Source organism: Chiloscyllium plagiosum, chromosome 3 (assembly GCF_004010195.1).
Source record: "Chiloscyllium plagiosum isolate BGI_BamShark_2017 chromosome 3, ASM401019v2, whole genome shotgun sequence".
NCBI lineage: Eukaryota > Metazoa > Chordata > Chondrichthyes > Orectolobiformes > Hemiscylliidae > Chiloscyllium > Chiloscyllium plagiosum.
Window position 1 is genome coordinate 114,697,684 of NC_057712.1, and position 21,914 is coordinate 114,719,597.

Sequence of the window (21,914 nt, forward strand, 5' to 3'; positions counted from 1 at the left end):
TCCCGACCTCTCCGCCCCCACCCCCGTCTGACCTATCACCCTCACCTTGACCTTTTTCCACCTATCACATTTCCGACGCCCCTCCCCCAAGTCCCTCCTCCCTATCTTTTATCTTAGCCTGCTGGACAAACTTTCCTCATTCCTGAAGAAGGACTAATGCCCGAAACGTCGATTCTCCTGTTCCCTAGATGCTGCCTGACCTGCTGCGCTTCTCCAGCAACACATTTCCATTTCAAGGCAAGTGTCTGGTATCTAACGCCAGGCACAGCAGATAAGGGATCAACTGTGAGAAGAGGGACAGTCTTTGCAGGACTGAGGGTGTTGTACTTTAAAAAGAGCAGTATACAAAGCCAGGTAATGAGCGTGAAGCACAGATTAAAATTGGCAGGTACAATGTAGTAATGTCAGAGATGTGGGTGGGAACTAAATATCCAAGGATTCGCATCTTACTGAAAGGATAGTCAGAAGTGGCAGGGTTTCCTGGTCAGTAAGAAATTAAATTGAAAGCAACAAACAGTATAGAGTTAGAAGGTTTGAAATATGTGTGGGTAGAGTGAGGAACCACAAAGGGGGAAAATGACCCGGTAAGGGTTGTGTACAGGCTTCCTGGCAGTAGTCAGGATGTGGAGAAGAAAATAAATCGGGAAATAAAAGGCATGTAAGAAAGACCACTATTACAGTAAGCATGGAGGACTTCAGTATGCAGGTGGATTGGGAAAGTTGGGTTGGTAACGGATCCCAAGAAAAGGAATTAGTGGGATGTCTACAAGTTGTTTTTATGGAGGGGCTTGTGGCACAGCCCACTGAACAGGCAGTTCTGGATTTAGTGATGTGAAATGAGGGGCAGACCTGATTAGGCAACAGAAGGTGAAAGAATCCCTGAGGGCAGTGACCATAATATGACCAAGTTCACCCTGCAGTTTGAGGGGGCGAAGATTGAATCAAATGTAACAGTAGCAAAGAAATGTTATGAAGAAAGGTCACTGGGCTCAACATTATCTCTCATTCCCCACCATAGATGCTGCTAGACCTGTTAAGTTTTTTTTCCCAAGCAATTTCTGTTTTTGTTTCTGGAGTCGTAGTTATTGAAAACAAAGTAAAGTCAGAGGAGGTAAGTAGGTACTTTGTATTGGTCTTCACAGTGGAAGACACCAGCAATATACCAGACTTCAAGAGTCAGGGTAAAGGTGAGTGTAGTGACCATCACTAAGGAGATAGCCGAGGAGATTGTAGAGGCTTTGCTTGTGATCTTTCATGAATTGCTAGAGTCAGGAAGGATCTCACAAACCTGGAAGATGGATCATATCGAACCCCTGTCTAAGAAGGGAGAGAGGCGGAAGACTGTAAATTATAGGCCAGTTAGTCTGATCGGAGTTAAGATTTTAGAGTCCATTATGAAAGATGAGATTGCTGAGTACCTGGATTGCATGGTAAAATGGGGCTGATTCAGTACTGCTTCGTCAAGGGGATGTCATGTCTGACAAATCTGTTGTTGTTCTTTTGAGGAGATAACAAGCAAGTTAGACAAGGGAGAGCCAGTGAATGTGATCTATTTGGATTTCCAGAAGGCCTTTGACAAGGTGCCATACAGGAGGGTGTTAAACAAGATGAAAATCCATGGTGTTACAGGCAAGGTCCTGACATGGATAGTGGATTAGCTGACTGGCTCAGACCAGGGATAAAGGGGTCCTTTTCAGAATGTCAGCCAGTGGCTGGTGGAGTTCTGCAGAGGTCTGTGTTGGGCAGCACAGTGACACAGTGGTTAGCACTGCTGCCTCACAGCGCCAGAGACCCAGGTTCAATTCCCACCTCAGGCAACTGTCTGTGTGGAGTTTGCACATAGAACATAGAAGAATACAGCGCAGTACAGGCCCTTCGGCCCTCGATGTTGCGCCGATCCAAGCCCACCTAACCTACACTAGCCCACAATATACCGGCCACTGCAGCAGACAGCTGGAACTGACAGCCGGAAGCGGCAGGTACAAATCACTATAAATGCCGGAGGAAACATCATAGAAGCGCTTCATAGGAGGCTCCCAAGCACTAAGGATGTCACCTAGATAGGGGACGAAGCGTCTGCAACACAAATTCCCAGCTCGGCGAACAGAACCACAACAGCGAGCACCCGAGCTACAAATCTTCTCCCAAACCTTGAAGAGTCAGCTGTGGTAGGGCTGTAGAGGGTGGCCTCCTTCTGTATTGTATCACTCTGTGATTTCACCTGGGATTGGCCTTCCCAACCCAGGAGTATGTATCTCTGGCGATTATCTCTCGGGTATAGTCTAGCTCTCTCTTCCCCGACCTCCATCAGGGCAGTATAGTTTGATGCTGAGTCACCAACATCATGGTGGTAGGTCCTGGCTGGATACCTTGAGGTATACTCTTCCTTCTTGTATTCGCTTTGAAATCTGCACTTTCACATTTAATCCTTGCTGCTTTCTCAGTGTATGCCTTGCACACAGCACAAAGAATCCATGTGGAATATCCCCAAAGGTTTATTCCAATCCTTTAACACCACAGAGAGAAAGAGAGGGTGAGCAAGAGAGAGGGCAAGAGATAGCATAAACTGCATAAGAAACTCTGCTGCCAATGCTCCCACACTGTATCCTCTATAACCCCATCCAGCATTAAGTTCCATCACCTCTGTGCTCAGTGACCTACACTTGGTAGTGCAATTATAGTAATTCTTGTTTTCCTTCTCCCTCCTTTCTTGCATGGTGGTGATTCATTTGCTAACTTCCAATCAGCCGGGACCAATCCAAAATCTCAGAAATTTTGGAAAGTCAAAACTAGTCTGCCCACAAGCTCAGGCAGAAGTGGGTACTGCAGATGCTGGAGATTAGAGAGAAGATCAGAGTGGTGCTGGAAAAGCACAGCAGGTCAGGCAGTATCCGAGGAGCAGGAAAAATTGACATCTCAGGCAAAAGTTCTCGTTTCCTGATGAAGGGCTTTTGCCCAAAACATCGATTTTTCCTGCTCCTCGGATGCTGCCTGACCTGCTGTGCTTTTCCAGCACCACTCTAATCTAGACTGCCCACAAACTCAGCATAACTCAACTCTTCGTATTTTTTTTGTGCACACGATGTGAGTATCACTGGCTGGGCCACTATTAATGCCTGTCCCCGATTATATTAGAGGACAGTTAAGAGGGAGCCACGCTGTTGTGGGACTGGAGTCACAGGGAGGCCAGATTGGGTGAGGACTGCAGATTTCCTTCCCTAAAGGACACCGAACCCCAGGATCTGGATTTCAAGTCTTGGAGACTGGGAGAAAGTGAGGATGCAGATGCTGGAGATCAGAGTCCAAAAGTGTGGCGCTGGAAAAGCACAGGAGGTCAGGCAGCATCCGAGGAGCAGGAGCGTCGACGTTTCAAGCATAAGCCCTTCATCGGTGGAGTGAATAGGTGGGAAGGAAGATGGACTGGTAGGACCTCCCCCAACCTTAACCAAGATCCAACCCTTCAACTCGGCACCGCCCTCTTGAACTGTCCTACCTGTCCATGTTCCTTCCCACCTATCCACTCCACCCTCCTCTCTGACCTATCACCATCACCACCTCACCCCCCCACCTTCATCTACCTATCACATTCCCAGTTACCTTCCCACCAGCCCCACCCACCTCCCATGTATCTCTCAGCCTCCTTGGCAACCCAACATTCCTGATGAAGAGCTTTTGCTCGAAACGTCGATTGTCCTGCTCCTCTGGTGTTGCCTGACCAATCTTTGTTCAATATGCCTGTAATTTCTTCATCCCTCATTGCAATTTCTGGTGCTTCTGCTACTAAGGAAGTAATGTTTACTTTAGAAACTGTCCAAATGAGACCACAATAACATTTCAGAGTAGATGTATGCCATTCAGCCCATTCAATCAATGAGGTCATGGCTGATCTGGAAATCCTCAGCTTCACTTTACCTGCCTTTTTCACGTAACACTAGATTCCCTTAATTAAAACTCTGTCTCCCTCAACCTTCAACATAGTAAATTTCTGACAAATGCTCATCAACGATCCATTGTTTATCAAAGACTGTTCAATATCCTGTCTGTAATAGATACACTGTTCTTTTTTCTCGTTGCTGCTACAGACACAGTTTCCAGCCTGCAATGAAAAGGTTGCAGTCACTAATACATCATGGAAATATTGTAATAAAACCATAATAAGATGTAGGAGATAAGTAGACCATTTGGTCCTTTGAGTCTGCTCCACCACCCTTTCTTATATGTTCGTAATTTATACTCATCTACCTTCATATTCTATTCTTTCCCCTTTCATCTACTGATTCCTAGCCCTTTCCAGTTTCTAAAACACTTATAATCCTTGGCCATGATGTGGAGGTGCCGGTGTTGGACTGGGGCGGACAAGGTCAGAAGTCACACACTACACCAGGTTGGAGTCCAACAGGTTTATTTGAAACCACAAGCTTTTGGAGAAACCTGCAAGGCTGATAACCTGATGTTGTGTGACTTCTGACTTAATCCGCAGCTTGGCTCCTTTTTCTGAAACATTATAAGGCTCTTGAAGTAACTTAGAATCATAGAGATGTGCAGCATGGAATCAGACCCTTCGGTCCAACCCGTCCATGCCGACCAGATATCCCAACCCAATCTAGTCCCACCTGACAGCATCCGGCCATGGGTCTGGGTGGGTTGCTCTTCGGAGTGTCGGCGTGGACTTGTTGGGCTGAAGGGCCTGTTTCCACATTGTAGGTAGGTAGGTAATCTAATCTGGGATCACAGTTATTCACAGTTTACGTTACTAGACAAAGGAACTGAGAGCATTAATACAATGATTGCAGATGCCAAAGAAAGGTGGAGGAACAGGTGGTGTTGAGGAAGCAGGGAGGCTGCAGAAGGACTTGGGCAGACAAAGAGAGTGAGCAAAGAAGTGGCAGATGGAATACAGTGTGGGAAAGTGTGAGGTTGTGCTCTTTGGTAGGAAGAATAAATCCATAGGCTGTTTTCAAATGGGGAAAGGGCTTCAGAAATTCGAAGTATGATGAGACTTCGGAGTCCTAGTTCAAGAATGCCTTCACTGAATCTGCATGTTAACCTTGGCAGTTGGGATGCAATGTTGGCGTTCATTTTGAGAGGGCAGAGATGTACTGTTAAGGCTCTATAAGACACTGGGACCACATTTGGAATATTGAGTAGTTTTGGACTCTGAATCTAAGGAATGATGTACTGGCATTGGAGGAGCTCCACAGGAGTTATACAAGAATGATGCCTGGGATGGAGGGCCTGTTGTTTGAGGAAAGGTTGAGGACTCTGGACCTGCGATTGGGGGTTGGGGGTCGTGGGTGGGTTGGGTGTGGGGGAACGGTGTGGTGGATCTGATTGAAACTTACTGAAAGGCCTGGATAGAGTGGGCATGGAGAAGATGTTTCCACTAATAGGAGAGACTAGAACAGATACAGAGGAATGAGAACTGTACATACCAAAAATGATCATTTGCTTTTTAGACTGGTATAATCTAAACTGACCCAGAGTTGTTCATTGACTTGGGATGTTAATTTCAACGAGAGTTTGGCAATAGTGAAATATTTGTCGTTAATTTTGAACAAATGGAGCACTTTACCAGCTTTGTATATAACAGGAGTGGCTGCTGGCTTTTCATGTGTGAATCTTTCCACAGATTCTAGAACGCTCGATAAAGCTGTTGTTTGAAACCAGAGATATCAGTCAAATCAAAAGATATGTCCAGAAGCAATGTACAAAGGTACTAGAAGGGAAGGCCAGCTTGCAGGACCTGACTTTTGCCAAAGAGTACCGGGGGAGTGACTCATATCGTCCAGGGGCATGTGTCCCTGCCCTTGAACTAACCAGGTGAGTTGTACTGGTGGTAAAGTCCTAGAATATCCACTGGATTTATAAAGGACTGCTTTGTTTGTTCTTTTAAAGTGGCTTGTGTGATAACTGTGAATGCATTACTTAGACTGGCAGAAACCTAAAGTCTGCAAAGCTGGCTCCCAGTCAAGTCAGAGCTACTACAGTGGTAACCAAAACACTGGAAGCACTAAATTATATTTCACAGCTGTCTTTCATTCTCTGGAGAACTTGCAAATCTTATCTGAATAAAAAAAAAATAATTAAAAGTTTAATTAGACCAGTAATAAAATGGGAAGGATATTTAAGTACCAGCTCGGGACAAATGAAAACTTATTAGCATCATTGAATGTAGATAGAAATTTTGAAACGTTAAATTAACATTTCTAGAAGTGTCCCCAGGATAATGCTAACTTGCCATCCAGTTTCTCTTGTGGATTCAGCCTCTCCTTTAGAACCAAAAGGGACAAATCCCTATGGCAATGTGGTATGCAAGTCAAACAGTTGAAGAAAATGGATTGAATATTAGCGATTTGTAATGAAGAAATAGCCAAACATTCAGGATGAACAGGACTGAATCCAGGTAGTTGGATTGTCATTTAAAGAGAATAGTGACACTATCTGGGCAATTGCAGGGCTCTTAATCTATCAATAATATTAAATATTTGAATATTTCTGCACATTTTGATCCGGTGTTAGTGGAGTGTTACAAGCAAATAAGAGATGAAATTAATCCAACAGTGAATACTGAGGGAATAAAAGAGAAATGAGAAAAGTGTGACAGTGGGAAGACTGCAATGTAGAAAAACAAATTACACAATGTTGATATGGTAAGCCTTTTTTTCTTTTGAAATAATATTCTCAGTAATTGTTAATTATACATAGGTGAAGGCAATCTCTTTTTTTTTCCCTATTATTTGAAAGATCTTTCAAATTGTCAGCTATAGGCAAAGTAAAGAAATGAAAGCGTGGATGTGAGAGTTTGTCCACAAGACTAGAACTGTCAAAGAAAGTCACTTAACCCTCCAAGCCCAGTTCAGAAAGATCGTGGACGATTTGATGGTTTTCAGCTTCACTACCCTATCTTTTTTGTTTCTCCCATAAACCTTGAGTCCTTTAATAATTAAAAATCTGTCTATCTCAGCCTTGAGCATATTTGACAAACCAGCCTCTAAAGCCCACTGCTGTAAAGTATTCCATAGATTCACTCCCCTCTGAGAGAAGAAATTCCTTCTTATTTCTGTCTTAATTTCAGAGTAAGAAATCAAAAATTTATGCCCTCTAGTTCTAGACTTTCCCACAAGGGAGAAAACTGCTCAGCATCTACCCCTTAAGAATCTTGTAAGTTTCAATAAGGTCATGTCTCATTCTCCTAAATGGTAGTACGTGCAGGCTAAATCTTTCCTCAGAAAATCCTTCCATGCACAGTATCAATCTAGTGAGCCTTCTGTAGATTGACTTCAATGTCAGTATGCCTTTTCTTAGAAAGGGGACCAAAAACATTCACCGTATTCTGTGGTCTGGCTATTGCCCTGTATTGTCTTAGCAAGATTTCCTTGTTTTCATATTTCCATTCTCTTTTGAAATAAAAAGCCAAAATTGAATGTGCCTTTATTATTGCCAAATTGTTTAATCAAATCCTGTGCAGCTATGGAGCCTATGTTCACTTTTGCACGTTTTACATAATTAAAGAAGCTCTTCCTATTCTTTTTTGTTACTTGCCAGTTTATCCTCCAAGATTGGGGTGGCTCAGTGGTGAGCACTGCTGCCTCACAGCACCAGGGTCCCAGGTTCAATTCCAGTCTTGGGTGACTGTCTGTGTGGAGTTTGCGCATTCTCCCAGTGTCTGTGTGGGATTCCTCCAGGTGCTCCAGTTTCCTCCCAGAATCCAAAGATGTGCAGGTTAGGTGAATTGGCCATGCTAAATTGCCTGTAGTGTTAGGTGCATTAGTCAGAGGCAGATGGGTCTGGGTGGATTACTTTTCGGAGGATGGGTATGGACTGGTTGGGCTGAAGGGCCTGTTTTCACACCTTGGGGAATCTAATCTAATGACTTTCTCCCTTTTGATGGTTTTTAAAATTTTACCAATCCTCTGGCTTACCACTTATCTTTGCTATACATTTTTTTTTCTTTCAATTTGCTGCAATCATAGCTACCTCCATAATCCCTTCCTCGAATCCTTGTCACAGACAATTCCAGTGAGTATAATGATAGGGAAGTTAATGTATTAAAGGAGTGGGCTTTGGCTGAAGGACTTTGTCTCCCTTCAATTTGAGGTGTACAGTTTGAGATTCTACTTCACAGAAAGCTGCTGTTGCTGTTAAAGAATGCAAGGTTCTTTGTGCTTTAATGAGCAAAACCCATCACATTGAATGAGGCTTGTGGGGAGCAGGCAGTCGACACCATTCCAAATTGAAAGTGATGCTGCCTGCTCCTGGGACAGTAAAGGCAGGGCAGGTATACAAACGAAGCAGAAATCTGGCACCCGGAAAAATGCACCGGCAGCTGGGCGGATGGCTCTTTGACATTTGAAAATATGCAATAACCAAAATGAAAATGGGAAACACAAAGTTCAACACTTTATTGATGACATAATTACATCGCATTCACAGCAAAATGTGTAAAAGGCCAAGTTTTGACTCTGCTTAAGAATAAATATAATGATATCTCTGCTTACTTGTCAAGGGTGTTGGAAGATCAGCATATCTCATTCTGCTGTCCAAGCATGTATTCTAATAGAAGCAGCGCTGAAACTTGGAATCAAGTCCAGTTGGTGGAGTGGGGCTGGTGGGAAAATGTTGATCCTTGACACTCAGCACAATTGAGTGTTAAACTGTTCTGTTGCGCATTAAAGGTGCACTCTCTCATTCATGTCTCTTTACATCAACTTACTGAAGAGTGATCCCAAAATTGATGTTCTGTAGTAAATAAGGTTGTCCTTTTGTATAACTTTGTTCTGATTAGAAAATGGAGACCCAGGTCAAGAGGAGTAATTTGAGCTTCCTTTCATGGCCATTCCTGCATTATTTAAATCATCTTTTGGTGGTTCTGGAGTTTGATTGTGTGGTGTATATTAATTGTACCTTCTGTGCAGGTTTGTGCCCAACCCCAAGTAAGAGTGTAGTAACTGAGCCAGAGAGGAGGTGGTTCAGTTGACAGACTAACATGATCCACAAATCTGAATGGTTTCACCACTCCCAAACTCATTGTTTCTTCCAGCCTTCATTTCCTGCATCTCCCCTCTAGGTTCTCAGTGCTGCGGTGACATTTCCTTTTGCCATTGTTCCACATCTCCTTCGCACCTGTATTTTCCCACATTCCTTCCTGCCTTTCAAAAAAGGTTACTCTCATGATCCAGGTCTACTTGCAGTGGTTCAAGGAGACAGCTCACCACCATCTTTTTATCCAGGGGAGTTAGAAATGAGTAGTAAATGCTAGCCGAGTTAGCACTGCCTGCACGTGCGCGCACAAAAAAAATCCTGATTTAATGAAGTAACTCTAAATAAATGTTTGGGATAAAATTTAAGCTCGCCTGGGCAAATTTTGCATAATAAAGGAAACCAGCCCTGATTTGTTCTCAAATCATGTTCAACTCACTTTTTTGAGTTTTATTTTGGAGTAGAAGAATGAGGACAAGGCTATTAATATGTTGCACGTGGACTTCAAAAAGGATTTTGAGACAGTGCTGCACAAGAGACTTGTGGGCAAGTAACATGCAGCTTGTGCTCTTAGGGAAGGTGATGCCAGTGTTTTTGATTGGGGGGAGGTGGGGTTCGTCAATGTTGAGACCCCTTCTCTTGGAAATATCTAGATCTGGACTTTGTGTATGGTGCAATTTCAAAATTTTCAGATGACGCCAAACTTGGGCTGTAAGGAAGAAAGTTTAGAATTTCAGGAGAACAGAAAAGTTCATAGAATGGACTGGTAGGTTTGGATGAAGTTCAATCCTTGGAAAAGTAGTGATTTTTTTGGGGGGAAGAACATGGAGAAATGTAAAGGATATAATTCTGAAGGTGTGCGGAAGCAGAGACACTTGGTTGTATAAGTTATTAAAGCTGTTTGAGTGTGATTAATACAGTCCATAGTAACAAAGGTTTTATTCATAGGGCCAGAGAGTACAAGAGCAAGGAGGCTGTGTCAAGTGTCACCTAGAGCATCCCGGAGCACCACACTTTAGAAAAGATGTGGAGGCATTGGAAGTTGCAGAAAAGATTCATTAGAATGGTTTCAGAGATGAAGAGTTCAGTTATAAAGCCATGAGAACTCGGAGCAGGCATAGGCAACCCAGCCCCTTGAGCCTGCTCTGTCATTTAATACAATCCTGGCTGATCTCATCCAGGCCTCAACTCCACTTTCTTGCTGCTCCCCATACCGATTTAGCCCATTACTAATTACAAATCTGTTCATCATCATAATGTCACAGCAGGCACTGGCATTGCACTCTGGGGTAGTGAATCTCACTATTTCTCTCGAAGGGTCATGAATCAGTTTCTTTTCATCTGTTTAAATATACTACTCCTTATCCTAAAGCTGTGACCTATAGATTGTCCCACAAACCAAAACTTCCTCTCTGTCTACTTTGTCAGTACCTTTAAGCATCTTCTATACCTCAAGTAGATCTCCCCCCATTATTCTAAACTCCAGAGAGCATAGGTCCAACTGCTTAATCTCTCTTTAATCTCCCTTATCTCTGGAATCAATCTTGTGAACCTCCTCCGAACTGCTTCCAATGTAATTCCATCTGTCAAGTAGGGGGCCAAAGTTGTATGCAGTACTCCAAGTGAGGTCTCATTAATGCCTTGTATGGTTGCAACAACTTCCTAGTCTTACAGAGAATAAATGTCAATTTTTCTTTTGCCTTCCTTTTATTAACTTCAGTGCCTGCACATTAGTTGTTTTATGATCTTTGTAGAAGGACACCCAGTTCTGCACTGAAGTTTCTCTGTTTAAATAATAAGTTGCCTTTCTATTCTTTGACCAGAATGGATGGTCTCACATTTAACTAAACTATGAAGATTGTTTGGAGAAATTGGGACCTTCCCCTTTTGGGGGCTTGGGGGAAGAACAGGAGAAGGGGAGGAAGCCTTCTGACTGGTGAAGGGATTAAGAACATAGAGGGTATAAATTTCAATTGCAAAAGAGCCAAAACATGAACATTTTTGGGCAGTGATTTTTGGAATGAATTGCCTGAATGTTTGGCTTTCAGAGGTAGTTCGACCATTATTTACAAAGAACGATTGCACAGTGTCACGGAGTAATTTAGCAGATGAGCTGCTTTATCTGTGAGCAGTGCGGACATAATGAATATAAAGGCTTGTGTGCTGTAACAATTGAGATTTTGTGATGCCTTTGTACGTATTTCATGCTACAGTTTTACTTTGGAACATTCCAGGAAGGTGTACTCACGTTTAATTTATTTTGAAGTCATTTTAACACATGGCTGAAGAGTAGTTTCCCATGAAGTCATCTGGTTAATATAGAATCTGCAGTATCCACTCCACTTTCAGCACTAATATAAAAGAGCCTTTTCAATCCTAGTTATGCACTTAAGTATCTCCTGGCATATGCATCAGATAGAGAGAATATGTGAGTGAGCTCCTGAAATAATGGTGTGTTTGCCAAGTGCTAGTATGGGGTGCAAGTAATAATGTTGTAATGATTGATTGCTAATGCATATCTTGTCCTTTAAACAGGAGGATGCTGTCATATGATCGGCGCTCTGAACCTAGGGTAGGCGAGAGAGTCCCTTACGTCATTGTGTATGGAGTGCCCGGGGTGCCTCTCATTCAGCTCGTCAGGCGACCGATTGAGGTGCTGCAGGACCCCAGCTTGAGGCTGAACGCTACTTACTATATCTGCAAACAGATCCTGCCACCCCTCAACAGGGTCTTTTCTTTGATTGGTATTGATGTTTTCAGCTGGTACCATGAGTTACCGAGGGTAAGAAGCACTATAATTCCTTGATGCATACCTTGATCTCCTAACATTGTATTAGTTTTCAATTGGTCTGGCCACTAATGTATTAAGTTGTTCTTTAAGCTTAATGTTTAATATTTCTTTAGGTCCAAAAGGCATTTTCAACAGCTCGCAATGAACAAGATGGTCGTAAAGGAACGATTTCCCAGTATTTCACCACCCTGCATTGTCCAGTCTGTGATGAGCTGACTCAACTGGGCATCTGTAACAAGTGCCGGAGCAACCCTCAGCAAGTAGCGGTGATCCTTCATCAGGAAATTCAAGAATGGGAGTGGAAACAGTCTCAGCTGCTGAAGGTACTTACACTGAACCTTCTAGACTACAAGTTATGCCATTTCTCTGACTAAAATCCAAAGGATGAAACAGTAATATAATGGATCAAGTTGACTTATTCAAAATGCTATGAATAAAGGTCAGTTGGAATCTTATCAAAAAGTAAATCAAATGTTTGAAGGAAGCTTCACAAAAGGGGATGGGGATGGAGTTTGCAGGGTGAAGTTAAGGAAAGAACAGAGGGGGAGATATTGGAATTGATTGATACAACTTTAGTTGAATATGAAACATTGTGGGAAGTGGCACTGGATAATCGCATCGCTGTAGAGTGCAGGCTAGGGACTTGATGGGCTGACTGTGCCCATGCAGTGCCTAAGTAAATAAATGAATTCTGTTCTCAATACCAGGGTGTTGGGTCTTGTGCATGGGGGTTGATGCATAATGAGCCAAGTTGGAATTGTGTGGGAATAGAGAATAAACTAATTATCTTTGCAGCAGTTGCCTATCAGAATCAATTATATGGACTAAGAACTGACTTTAGAGATTTAAATTCCAGATATCTGAATTGTTTGTTACCTCCTGGTGTTCTGCAAAAGATTAAGTGATCGTTGTTCTCGTTTGAGAGTTTTCCAAGTATCAGCTGTTAACTTTTGCACTGACAAACTCACTGGGGATTAGGGGGTTGAGGGATGACCCTTTATACAGGTTTATAAAATCATGAGGGGCAGAGATAAGCAAGGGTGTGGGGAGTTCAAAACTAGGGGACATATTTTGAAGGTGAGAAAAGAAAGACTTAAAAAGGACGAGGAGCAACTTTTTACACAGTGGTTATATGTGGACTGAACTGCGAGAGGAATTGGTGGATGTGGGTACAGTTGCAACATTTAAAAGACATTTGGATAAGCACATGAATAAAGAAGGATGGGAGGCTAATTGTTTGTGGATATGTCACAAAATGTGCAGGTATTGGGATGACCTAGCAAGTGCCTTGGCAAAGGTTTTGGGAACGGAGATTGGGTTGGATCCGTTGTCCCTCCTTCTGGGTCTCCCAAATCTTCCTTCCCTGGATGCATATGGGAAGAAACCGTTTAATATTCTTTCTTTCTGTGCAAGGAAGAACACTTTAATGAGCTGGGTGTCGGAAAATCCCCCAGGACACTCATGCTACCATAGGATAATCATGGAATACATCCCCCTGGACTTATGAGTATGGTGCACCAGAGAACGGAGTTGTTCTATAGAACGTGGCGGCCCTTTTTGAATTATATTGATGTAGATATATCGGCTATATTATCCAGGGCCTTTGTCTAGCCGTGAGGACTGTCTGTCGGTTTGGGGGTCCCTGGGAAGAAGAATCCTGTATAAATATGGGTCTACTCACTACTGCTGCCAGTGTTGGGGAGCTGTGATGAGATTGCGCTGAATGTAGTAATTTAAATCAATGTAACTTAAGCTACCTTGTATTAACTTGGTATAATTTTATTTTGTCTGCTTATTTTTTTTCTTTCTCAATGGTTATTTATTGAACTGTAGTTTTTATAGGTTTTTTTCATTTTTGTGTTTTACTAGTCTGTGGAGTAGACTAGTAGTTTAGTGGGTTTTTTTGTTGCTATTATATTGTAAAGTTGTCATACTATTTTGTAAAAAAAACCTAAAATCCTTTTTAAGGAAGGCTGGGAGGGATGTGGGTCAAACGTGGGTAAGTGGGTTTAGTTTGGTTTGGGAACATGGTCAGCATGGCCTGGTTCGACCAAATGATCTGTTTACATGCTGTATGACCGACTCTGAGTGCTTTATAAATGGAAGTTTACTCCTCCTCATGGTCTTTATTGTATTGTCCCATTCTCTATCTCTCCCCTTTGTTGTGTGCCTTTGTGAGAAAATGCATGTATATCTTTCACCTTTTCCTCCATCCTATTCTATCTCTCCCTCTTGAAGATCTGATGCACCTGGTAATGGTGTGCAGAAAATAGAGCTTAACCTGTAGGAGCAATAGTCATGAGCTGATGCCCAACTCCATTTTGTGGTTGGCTTTCTGAAAATACCTAGTGCCCAATTGGCTGTAATTGTTGGAAAGTATTTTAAATTACTAATTATCCAAATCTTTTGTTTTTTAGATTTGCAGGAATTGCACAGGCAGTGTGGATAGACAAGTTCAATGTGTCTCGTTGGATTGCCCAGTCCTGTATAAGCTGTTTAGCGTCAACCGTGACCTTACAAAGGCCCCTTACCTTCGTCAATTGTTGGATCAGTTTTAACAACTCAAATACACTCAAGCATTGGCTGGTGCTCACTTCAGTTTTTGCTCATCTGCATTTTTATTGTGTGTCATTGTGAGCTTCTCATGATGGCAAAAGCTGAGCTTTTATAGCCAACGAGATTGAAATGTTTGCATATCTCCTTTTTGAGTGTGAACATCACGGTATTTGTTGCAGTGCAAAGGAAGAGTCTATTAGTTAACTGTTTCACTTGTTGGGAAATCATTTTTAAAATACATTTGTGAACCTGTGTCATTTCCATAGTGATGGATGATTGAACAGCCCTGTAAATAAGTGTACAGTCATATTTCATATGCAATTATGGTAAATGGAGTTCTGATCTATGGGCACTGAAATGTGGGTAATTTACAACTAAGGTGCAAATTTCAAGCTGCATATGTTTACAGATGATTTTCTACTATATATTGAAGTTTTTTATGTGTTGTATGTTTTAACAACTTTTCTCAATTATATATTTTTTATTTACCTTTTCTGATGGTTGCTTTCTTTAGTGTGCATTGTAGTGAACTTACAGTCCAAAATGTAGCAGTTTGTTAAAAGCACTGTCCTGTTATGTTTCTGGGTGCTTTGCTCCAATAACAATCATGGCTAGAAAACATTTTGGAAACAGTGCTGTGTGGGGTTGTTGCAATATCTTGATTATTTATTGGGATTATAAATGGCACTTCATATCCTTTTAAAAAGTTTATATTATTTTCAAAGAAAGCTTAACAGTTTCTCATTATGTCAAGTCTGATTTGCCAAAATTTGTACAAATGAGGTTTTTTTTTGAATTGTTGTAAAGTTGTATGGAAATATAAAGGAATTATATGGTCCTGTTTATTTTGTAGCTTCTGTTTTGTTGGACTCTACAATCATCCAGAACTTGGAATTTTACTTTAAAAGTATTTTTTTGATATTGTCACTAAATTAGAATAAATCAGATTATTAAAAGTTTACCTTGTTTAAAATACTAGATGGTCTGTTTTGGAAAATTTAGTCTGTGAACATGAGGCTTTGCAAAGTACATAGGACCTTGCGTGGTAGAATGCCTCAAATTGAATAGATCTTGGAAATTACAGCATTCCCAAGCATCTGTTCCCTTTCAACTAGATGTTGGAAATGGGGGGTATGAGATGCTACTGAAAAAGCTGGTACAAATTGCTAGAGTGGTACAGGTGTAGATAAGACTCTGCAGTGAGCTGCTGTTACTTTGTCATAAGATCTGAATGTCCTGGAGAAAGGGGTGGTGAACTGACAGTTGCAAAGCTGCAGTCCTTGGGGGGCAAATTGACATCCACAACAATGTTGGGAAGGGAGTAGCATGACATCCCAGAAATCAGATTAAGCATCCAATGGATGATGTGGAACTGCACGATATTGGATACATGGGAATACTCCATCGTTTTCATGTATGCCTTGAAGGTATAGAGGAAGCTTGTGGGAGCAATGGTTATATGATAGAGTGCCCAGCACTATACCCTACTCAAGAGTATATGGTCATTTATTTGGTTGGTCTCATTCAGTTATAGCCATGGCAGCCTCCGGGCTGTTGGGGGATAACTTCACAATGGTTACACCATTTAAATTATTGCACCAAATTAGATGACACTGATTTTAATCATAATAGGAACATTTAATCAACCCAAACTTTGTTTCAATGTTGTAACAAGGCATTATCATGCTTCACTGAGGATTGCAAATTGTATGAAACTAGCCCGTTGGCTGACATTTCTTAGCAAAAGACGATCAGAAAATAACTTTGCCCAGATTGCTGCTCTGCCTTCAGCCTCGGATTTACATCCCCCATAAATTCGTCACTGCTGGTTTGACACTTCTCAGTTTCTCTCCCTAAATCCATCACCCACCTTGTTCCCAATATTTACTGCCCTGAATCATGCTAAATTTTCACCCTGAAATTCCTTTCCTAAACAGCCAAGAGGCTAATTTCTGAATTCACCTACTGGAATCCATGTGAAATTTCATCCTTAAACCCCTCTTCCTCCATCCTCCTCAAGAAAAACTAGCTTTTATTCCAATATTCTCAGCTTTTCAGCTTTTTGATCATTTGAATGTTGTTAGGCATCTTTAATTTATCCTTTAACTTGTCTTCTGACAGATTTGTAAACATATCTGCTTGGTTTGTAGTATTGCAGCCTCCTGAAGTCCCTGAAAAAGATCAAGGTTGCAGGACAGCACTTTGTATTGATATTTATTTATTGACTAAAAATGAGCATCCTTTGACAGTCGGTATTGTTATGGGTGACTGATCTTGCCAAATATGAGAGAACAGATTACAAATATAGCTATCATTTAAATGGAAAAATGCAACATGTTTCTATTGGCAAGAACAACTTTTTCAGCAGCTAAGAGTTTTGAGAGATCACGAATACACACAACAAACAAAACTGTGAATCTCTTCTGAAACACATTAGTTGTTCCAAAAATTGGCGAAAATAGTAATTGTCAAAAAATCTTGGGATTATGTCATACAGAACATGTCCATTGAACCCATGTATTTTCTTATTATTTGTACTGCTTTTGTTTTTGATTTTTGAATAAGGTAGTTGTTTCCGCAAGTGAATAAAATTACACACTAAGTTACACACTTAACATCCAACTGTTTTTCCCCTAAAATGTACATGAATACAACTGGAGAATATAAGGGTTGTGTTCTGCAGTAGTGAGGCCACACAACACTCTTACTAAGGATGGTTCTGCAATCCAGTGACTATAAGTTCTTGTCACACCAGATGGAGATTATGGTTAAAACCTGACAAATAATTAAATAGAGAAACAAGACAGCACAATCAGAATTAGTTCCCCACATCGACTTAAGTTTGTAAACAAGATTTCAACTGCAGGATTTACCAGAATTCCCAGTCCCTCTACAAGAGATATACAAATTGTCATGCAAATGTTTAAAACTCTTTCCAGACATCAAAATCAACATTAATTTATTCCAACCAATGCTAATTTACCCCAATGATAATCATATAATTACAAGCAGTCACATAAGAATCAAGTATTTTAAATGTAAGTATAAAGGCATCTTTAATTTATCCTTTAACTTGTCTTCTGACAGATTTGTAAACATATCTGCTTGGTTTGTAGTATTCAGACATTCTTTTCTCTCTCCAATTTAAACAGTTTCTTTCTTGGAGAGCCACCGAGATACATGTGGGTAGAAAGTGAAGGGAAAGAGCTGTGTTCTGGAGAGACGAGGTCAGTGCTCTTTGCTGAAACATCCCTCGTTGGAATCCGGTCTGTATCATTCTTTACATCACTCATTTCAATCACTTCAAAATCTGCATCGTTCCAGTCTTCTGGAGAGTCATCGTTGTTTTCATCTTCATCAAGCCCTGACCCTAACAGAGCTTTCTGGTCATCGTTCTCTGGTTGAATACTGCTCGAAGATGAAGCTAGTTTGTACATCACAGGGAACAAGATAGCTGTCATTGCAGAGGTGCCCAGAGCAGTCAGCATCAATACAGGATATTGCCTGATGATATCGAGGCCTTGAAGGAATCCAACCAAAGCTGGAACCACCATTTCACCAAGTGCAGCTCCAAAAACAAACAGAGCAGCCGACTTCCCAGTGGTGTTTGTGTACTGCTTGACCCAGGATACACCACTGGGAAAGGTGGCTGCCATTGAGACTCCATAGAGACCAGTGCCCACCCACAGAAAAATTGGATTTGTGTAATGCATTATCAATATTATGGATGAGATGATGCAGCCTATTAGACTGAGCAGTATCAGAGTTCCAGGGTAAAGGCACGCAGCTAAGAATATTGCAAGTCCTCGCCCTGCGGCAAATGTCCCCCAGAATAAGGCGTTTAAGCCTGCGGCCCGGTTGTCATCAAAGTGAACAAAGTCTTTTGCGTAGGTGAAGATGTACGATCCATAAGCCACCTCAGCTCCCACATACCAGAAGAAGAAGAAGAACAGGAAGAACAAAATAACAGTGTGGTATCTTGCGAACGGAGGCTCCTGGGTGGAAACAGCAGCCCTGTTTCGATTTGGACTGCTCCTTAAATAGATACCAAAGAATGACACAGAAATTAAAAGCACAAAACTTCCAATAACAATGTACGTCCAGATAAAAGGAGTGAAGGCTGAAACAGTTGTTTTCAGTACATCCATAAAACCCACGAGTTTACTAGGAGTGCTACTCTTGGTATTATTCAAAAGGCTGTTCCTGCTGTCGTCAATGGGCTTTTGTAAGGTGCCCAATAGTGGTTTTGCCAAGATAGGAGCCACAAATGCACCTAAAGCAAAACTGAAGTGCAGCGCCTGCATATAGGGTCCGACCTCCGTGCCCCACACAAGCAAAATGAGCAAATTTCCACCTGCAAACAAACGGGGGAAAAAAAAACAAGTTATTTCAAACTCTGTCCAAGGTGAGCTCTCCCCTATTTGGAAAATTATTTACACCAACTAGAACTTAGAAAAGCAACATGCTGGACATACAAAGAAGGTTTGTTAGCATCTGTACAGAGTAAGGTGGGATAGTATCTAAAACAATAGTTACAAGAGCCTCACTGACAAGACTCACTGTTAGTGCTCATTTCCAGTTGCCTGTTAGAAGGTGGTAATGGCTTGCATTCTAGAAACTATTACAGCTCCTGTACTGTATGTCCCCTACAATACTGTCAGGGAGGGGGGAGGGATTTTGAATCGGTGATGCAGAAGTTCCAAGTCAGGATGCCATTTAAACTTGGAGAGCTTACAGTTCATGGTGTTCTCATGTGATAAGAGTTAGAAGGAGCCACCAATGAGACATTGCTGCTTTTGACTATAAGCAATAATTCATGCTGGAAAACCGAACTATTGTCACTTTAGGCTTACACACAATCCTCATTGATTTAATGATCATGGAAGATGAACCATTCACTGGGGCAGCAGGACAATCTTTATTAACACAAGCTATCACACAATTTGAGCTTGATCTAGATTTTCAGTACGGTGGGGTAACATACATAAACAGTATCTCAAAATGTGTCACGTCAGGGTTGAAACTTAAAGCAGTTACTTTGTGCACCAGTTTCAGAATGGTAAGACTTCATTAGATTAGGGAAATCTAAAACATAAGCAGAAATACTTTAACAGATTAAAGGAAGGCAACTGTCACAAGAGTAGGGATTGTATTGAGCTCAGGCGCAGCAAAAGTTACTCTCGCTAGCTAGATTGTCAGTGGAAAAGATAGTGATGGTTGTAAAGGTGTTTTCAGTTACTTTGTGAATCAGAGAGTGGTTAAAGGATTCGGGTAGCATTAAGTTACCTCCCTAGAAACGATGGATATTTCATGCAGTCATTTTGCATCAGTTATTACCCCTACAGCCTGGACTTACTTACAGCTTTGGTGCTAATGACACTGGGTAAGTATTAAAATAGATGCAGTCCAGTCCTGGAAAAAATATGGTTTTTTGAAATTGTCGGAGAAAATTTCCAATCCAAAAGTGAGAGTTAAGAAAAAAATTGGAAGGTGCAATGAGTGAGTTCTTTGCAAAATCTAGTTTTTTTTTTAATTCATTCACAAGCAATATGAGCAGCATTTATTGCTCAAGAGGGCCGTTGAGAGTTAACCACATTGCTGTGGGTCTGGAGGCGCGTGTAGGCCAGACCTACATAGAAGAATACAGCGCAGTCAGGCTCCGTGCCAGAGACCTGAGCCCCGTTACTTACCCCTGCTAAGTCATCCCCCCCACAAGTATCCAAAACGGTGAGGATTTGGTGAACCAGGTAGGTAGGTTTTACTGTTCAGCTCAATGTCACAAAAAAACTGCTGGAATTAAAACAATTGGGGGAGAAAACATACAATCTTAAATGTCTAAACATAATTACAGACTGGACCTCTGCTTTGGAGTTTCCAGGAAATGTCTTTTCTACTGAAAGACAGTTTAATAAAGGCAGGGGAGTCTGGTCAATAACTCCACACAGAGTGACCACTTCAGGCACTCTCCAGTTTGGGTCTCACCCATCAGCTTCTCAGTAATTAGAAACATCAGAACAGAAAAGTTTCCTAATCCAAGGGATCTGCCCTCAGTGAAATAAATCATCGACTGAAGATCTTTTTTTAAAATGAAAGACTTGCATTTATGTAGCACCATTGAACATCTCTGCGTACCTTACAGATGACGAAGGGACAGTACAGGAAAATGGGTTGAAGTAAAAGATCAGATGTCATCTCACTAAATGGAGAAACAGCCTCAAAAAGGCTGAATGGTCTTCTGCTGCTCTAATTGATGATGTTTTGAAGTGTTGCCTGTACTGTAATATAGGAAATGCAACAGCCAATATTATACACCCAGCAAGCTCCTACAGACAAACATAGGATAATCAGCAGGTAATCTGATTTTGAAATGTTGATGGGAGGGATAAATACTGTCCCAAACATCACAGATAACTCCCCTACTTGTTTTCAAAACAGTAGTGTGGGATCTTTTTATCTGAGGACAGGGATAACACCCAGGACTGTCTGCCTTTAACTGTTTCCCACAAGCCCGGGAGTGAGAATTGAACCCCGAACAGCATTACTGAAGGAACCACAACTGACCTTGCTGTGACTGTGTCAATATGGTCTTGGGGTAGCACTCTTGTTTGCGAGTCAGAATATTGTACATTTAATCCTCACCACAAAGCCTTCAATACATAATCTAGGTTAATATGTCAGTTCTGTACTGAGGAAATACTGTGATTTCATTGTGCTATCTGAAGAGGAATGGGCGAGTTGACTTGGCTGTCCTGGACAACCACTGAATCCCTCAACCATCATCACCGCGAGTGATTTGCTGTATGGGGATTTTGCTGTGTACAAATTGGCTGCTAGATTTGCCCACAACTACAACGTCTAGGCTTGAAAAATACTTTGAGGGATGTTGCAAAATGCTTCATAACCAAAGGTAAAAGGTGCCACATGGACTGCAGTGGTTTAGGAATGCAGCTCACCATTACCTTCTCAAGGGCAACTAGGGACAGGCAATACACGCTGGCCCAGGCAGCGACTCCCGTCTTATGAGAGAATATTTTAAAAATTAAATAATTAGCCCTTTGTTTCTTATATCCTCTTCCTGTTCTATGTTTGCTGAATGCTGTATTAATACAGTACATGCTGGAAATGTTTACAGAGCTTTCACTGACCTTTACTCAGCAGTGTGCTGACTATTCTATTCCTGAAACGTACACTATATTGAAATGGGAAGGACACTGGCCTTCCCAGGAAGAACAGAAACTCAAGGTCAGTCAACAACATTTAGGAAATAAAACTAAACAACTGGGACCAGGGAACAAATGTAAGACCTGAATGTTTTTTGTAAATTTTAGAAAGCAAGGATATCAGAAAGTTGAGAAATTAAATGCAATACAGAAGTTGAGAAAGATTCACTGAAAACCAAGTCACAACAAAGATTGGTACTCTTAAGTAATACATCTGGGGAATTGTCTCCAAATTATTGTATCAGCAGACCTTGGAGAGAGAGTGTTTAGCTAGAGAGAGTCAGGAGGCGGTGAATGTTTAACTAGAGAGACAGAGGGGAGGCAGAATGGACAAGGGTGGGAGGTGAGGGAGGGGGAGTGTGTGGGGG

The 21,914-nt window shown here is 41.6% G+C and overlaps 2 protein-coding genes across 4 annotated transcripts in view; one reads left to right on the plus strand and one right to left on the minus strand.

The window, feature by feature from the left end:
* The window catches only part of rev3l (REV3 like, DNA directed polymerase zeta catalytic subunit), a 203,894-nt gene extending 188,723 nt beyond the window's left edge, over positions 1 to 15,171 (plus strand). For both annotated transcript variants that reach the window (XM_043687151.1, XM_043687152.1), the window contains 4 exons: positions 5,630 to 5,820; positions 11,515 to 11,761; positions 11,884 to 12,093; positions 14,188 to 15,171. In XM_043687151.1, coding sequence (XP_043543086.1) covers positions 5,630 to 5,820; positions 11,515 to 11,761; positions 11,884 to 12,093; positions 14,188 to 14,328 — 789 coding nt within the window. In that variant the 3' untranslated portion in view covers positions 14,329 to 15,171. The remainder of the gene's footprint in view (positions 1 to 5,629; positions 5,821 to 11,514; positions 11,762 to 11,883; positions 12,094 to 14,187) is intronic.
* Positions 15,172 to 16,004: 833 nt separating this feature from the next.
* Positions 16,005 to 21,914, minus strand: part of mfsd4b (major facilitator superfamily domain containing 4B) — an 11,393-nt gene continuing 5,483 nt past the window's right edge. The window contains exons 2-3 of one of the 2 annotated variants that reach the window (XM_043687153.1): positions 17,428 to 18,680; positions 16,005 to 16,461 (exon numbers count right to left, since the gene is read on the minus strand). In XM_043687153.1, coding sequence (XP_043543088.1) covers positions 17,446 to 18,680 — 1,235 coding nt within the window. In that variant the 3' untranslated portion in view covers positions 16,005 to 16,461; positions 17,428 to 17,445. Of the gene's footprint in view, positions 18,681 to 20,458; positions 20,602 to 21,914 lie in introns of both variants that reach the window. The other variant, XM_043687154.1, reaches the window with a different exon arrangement.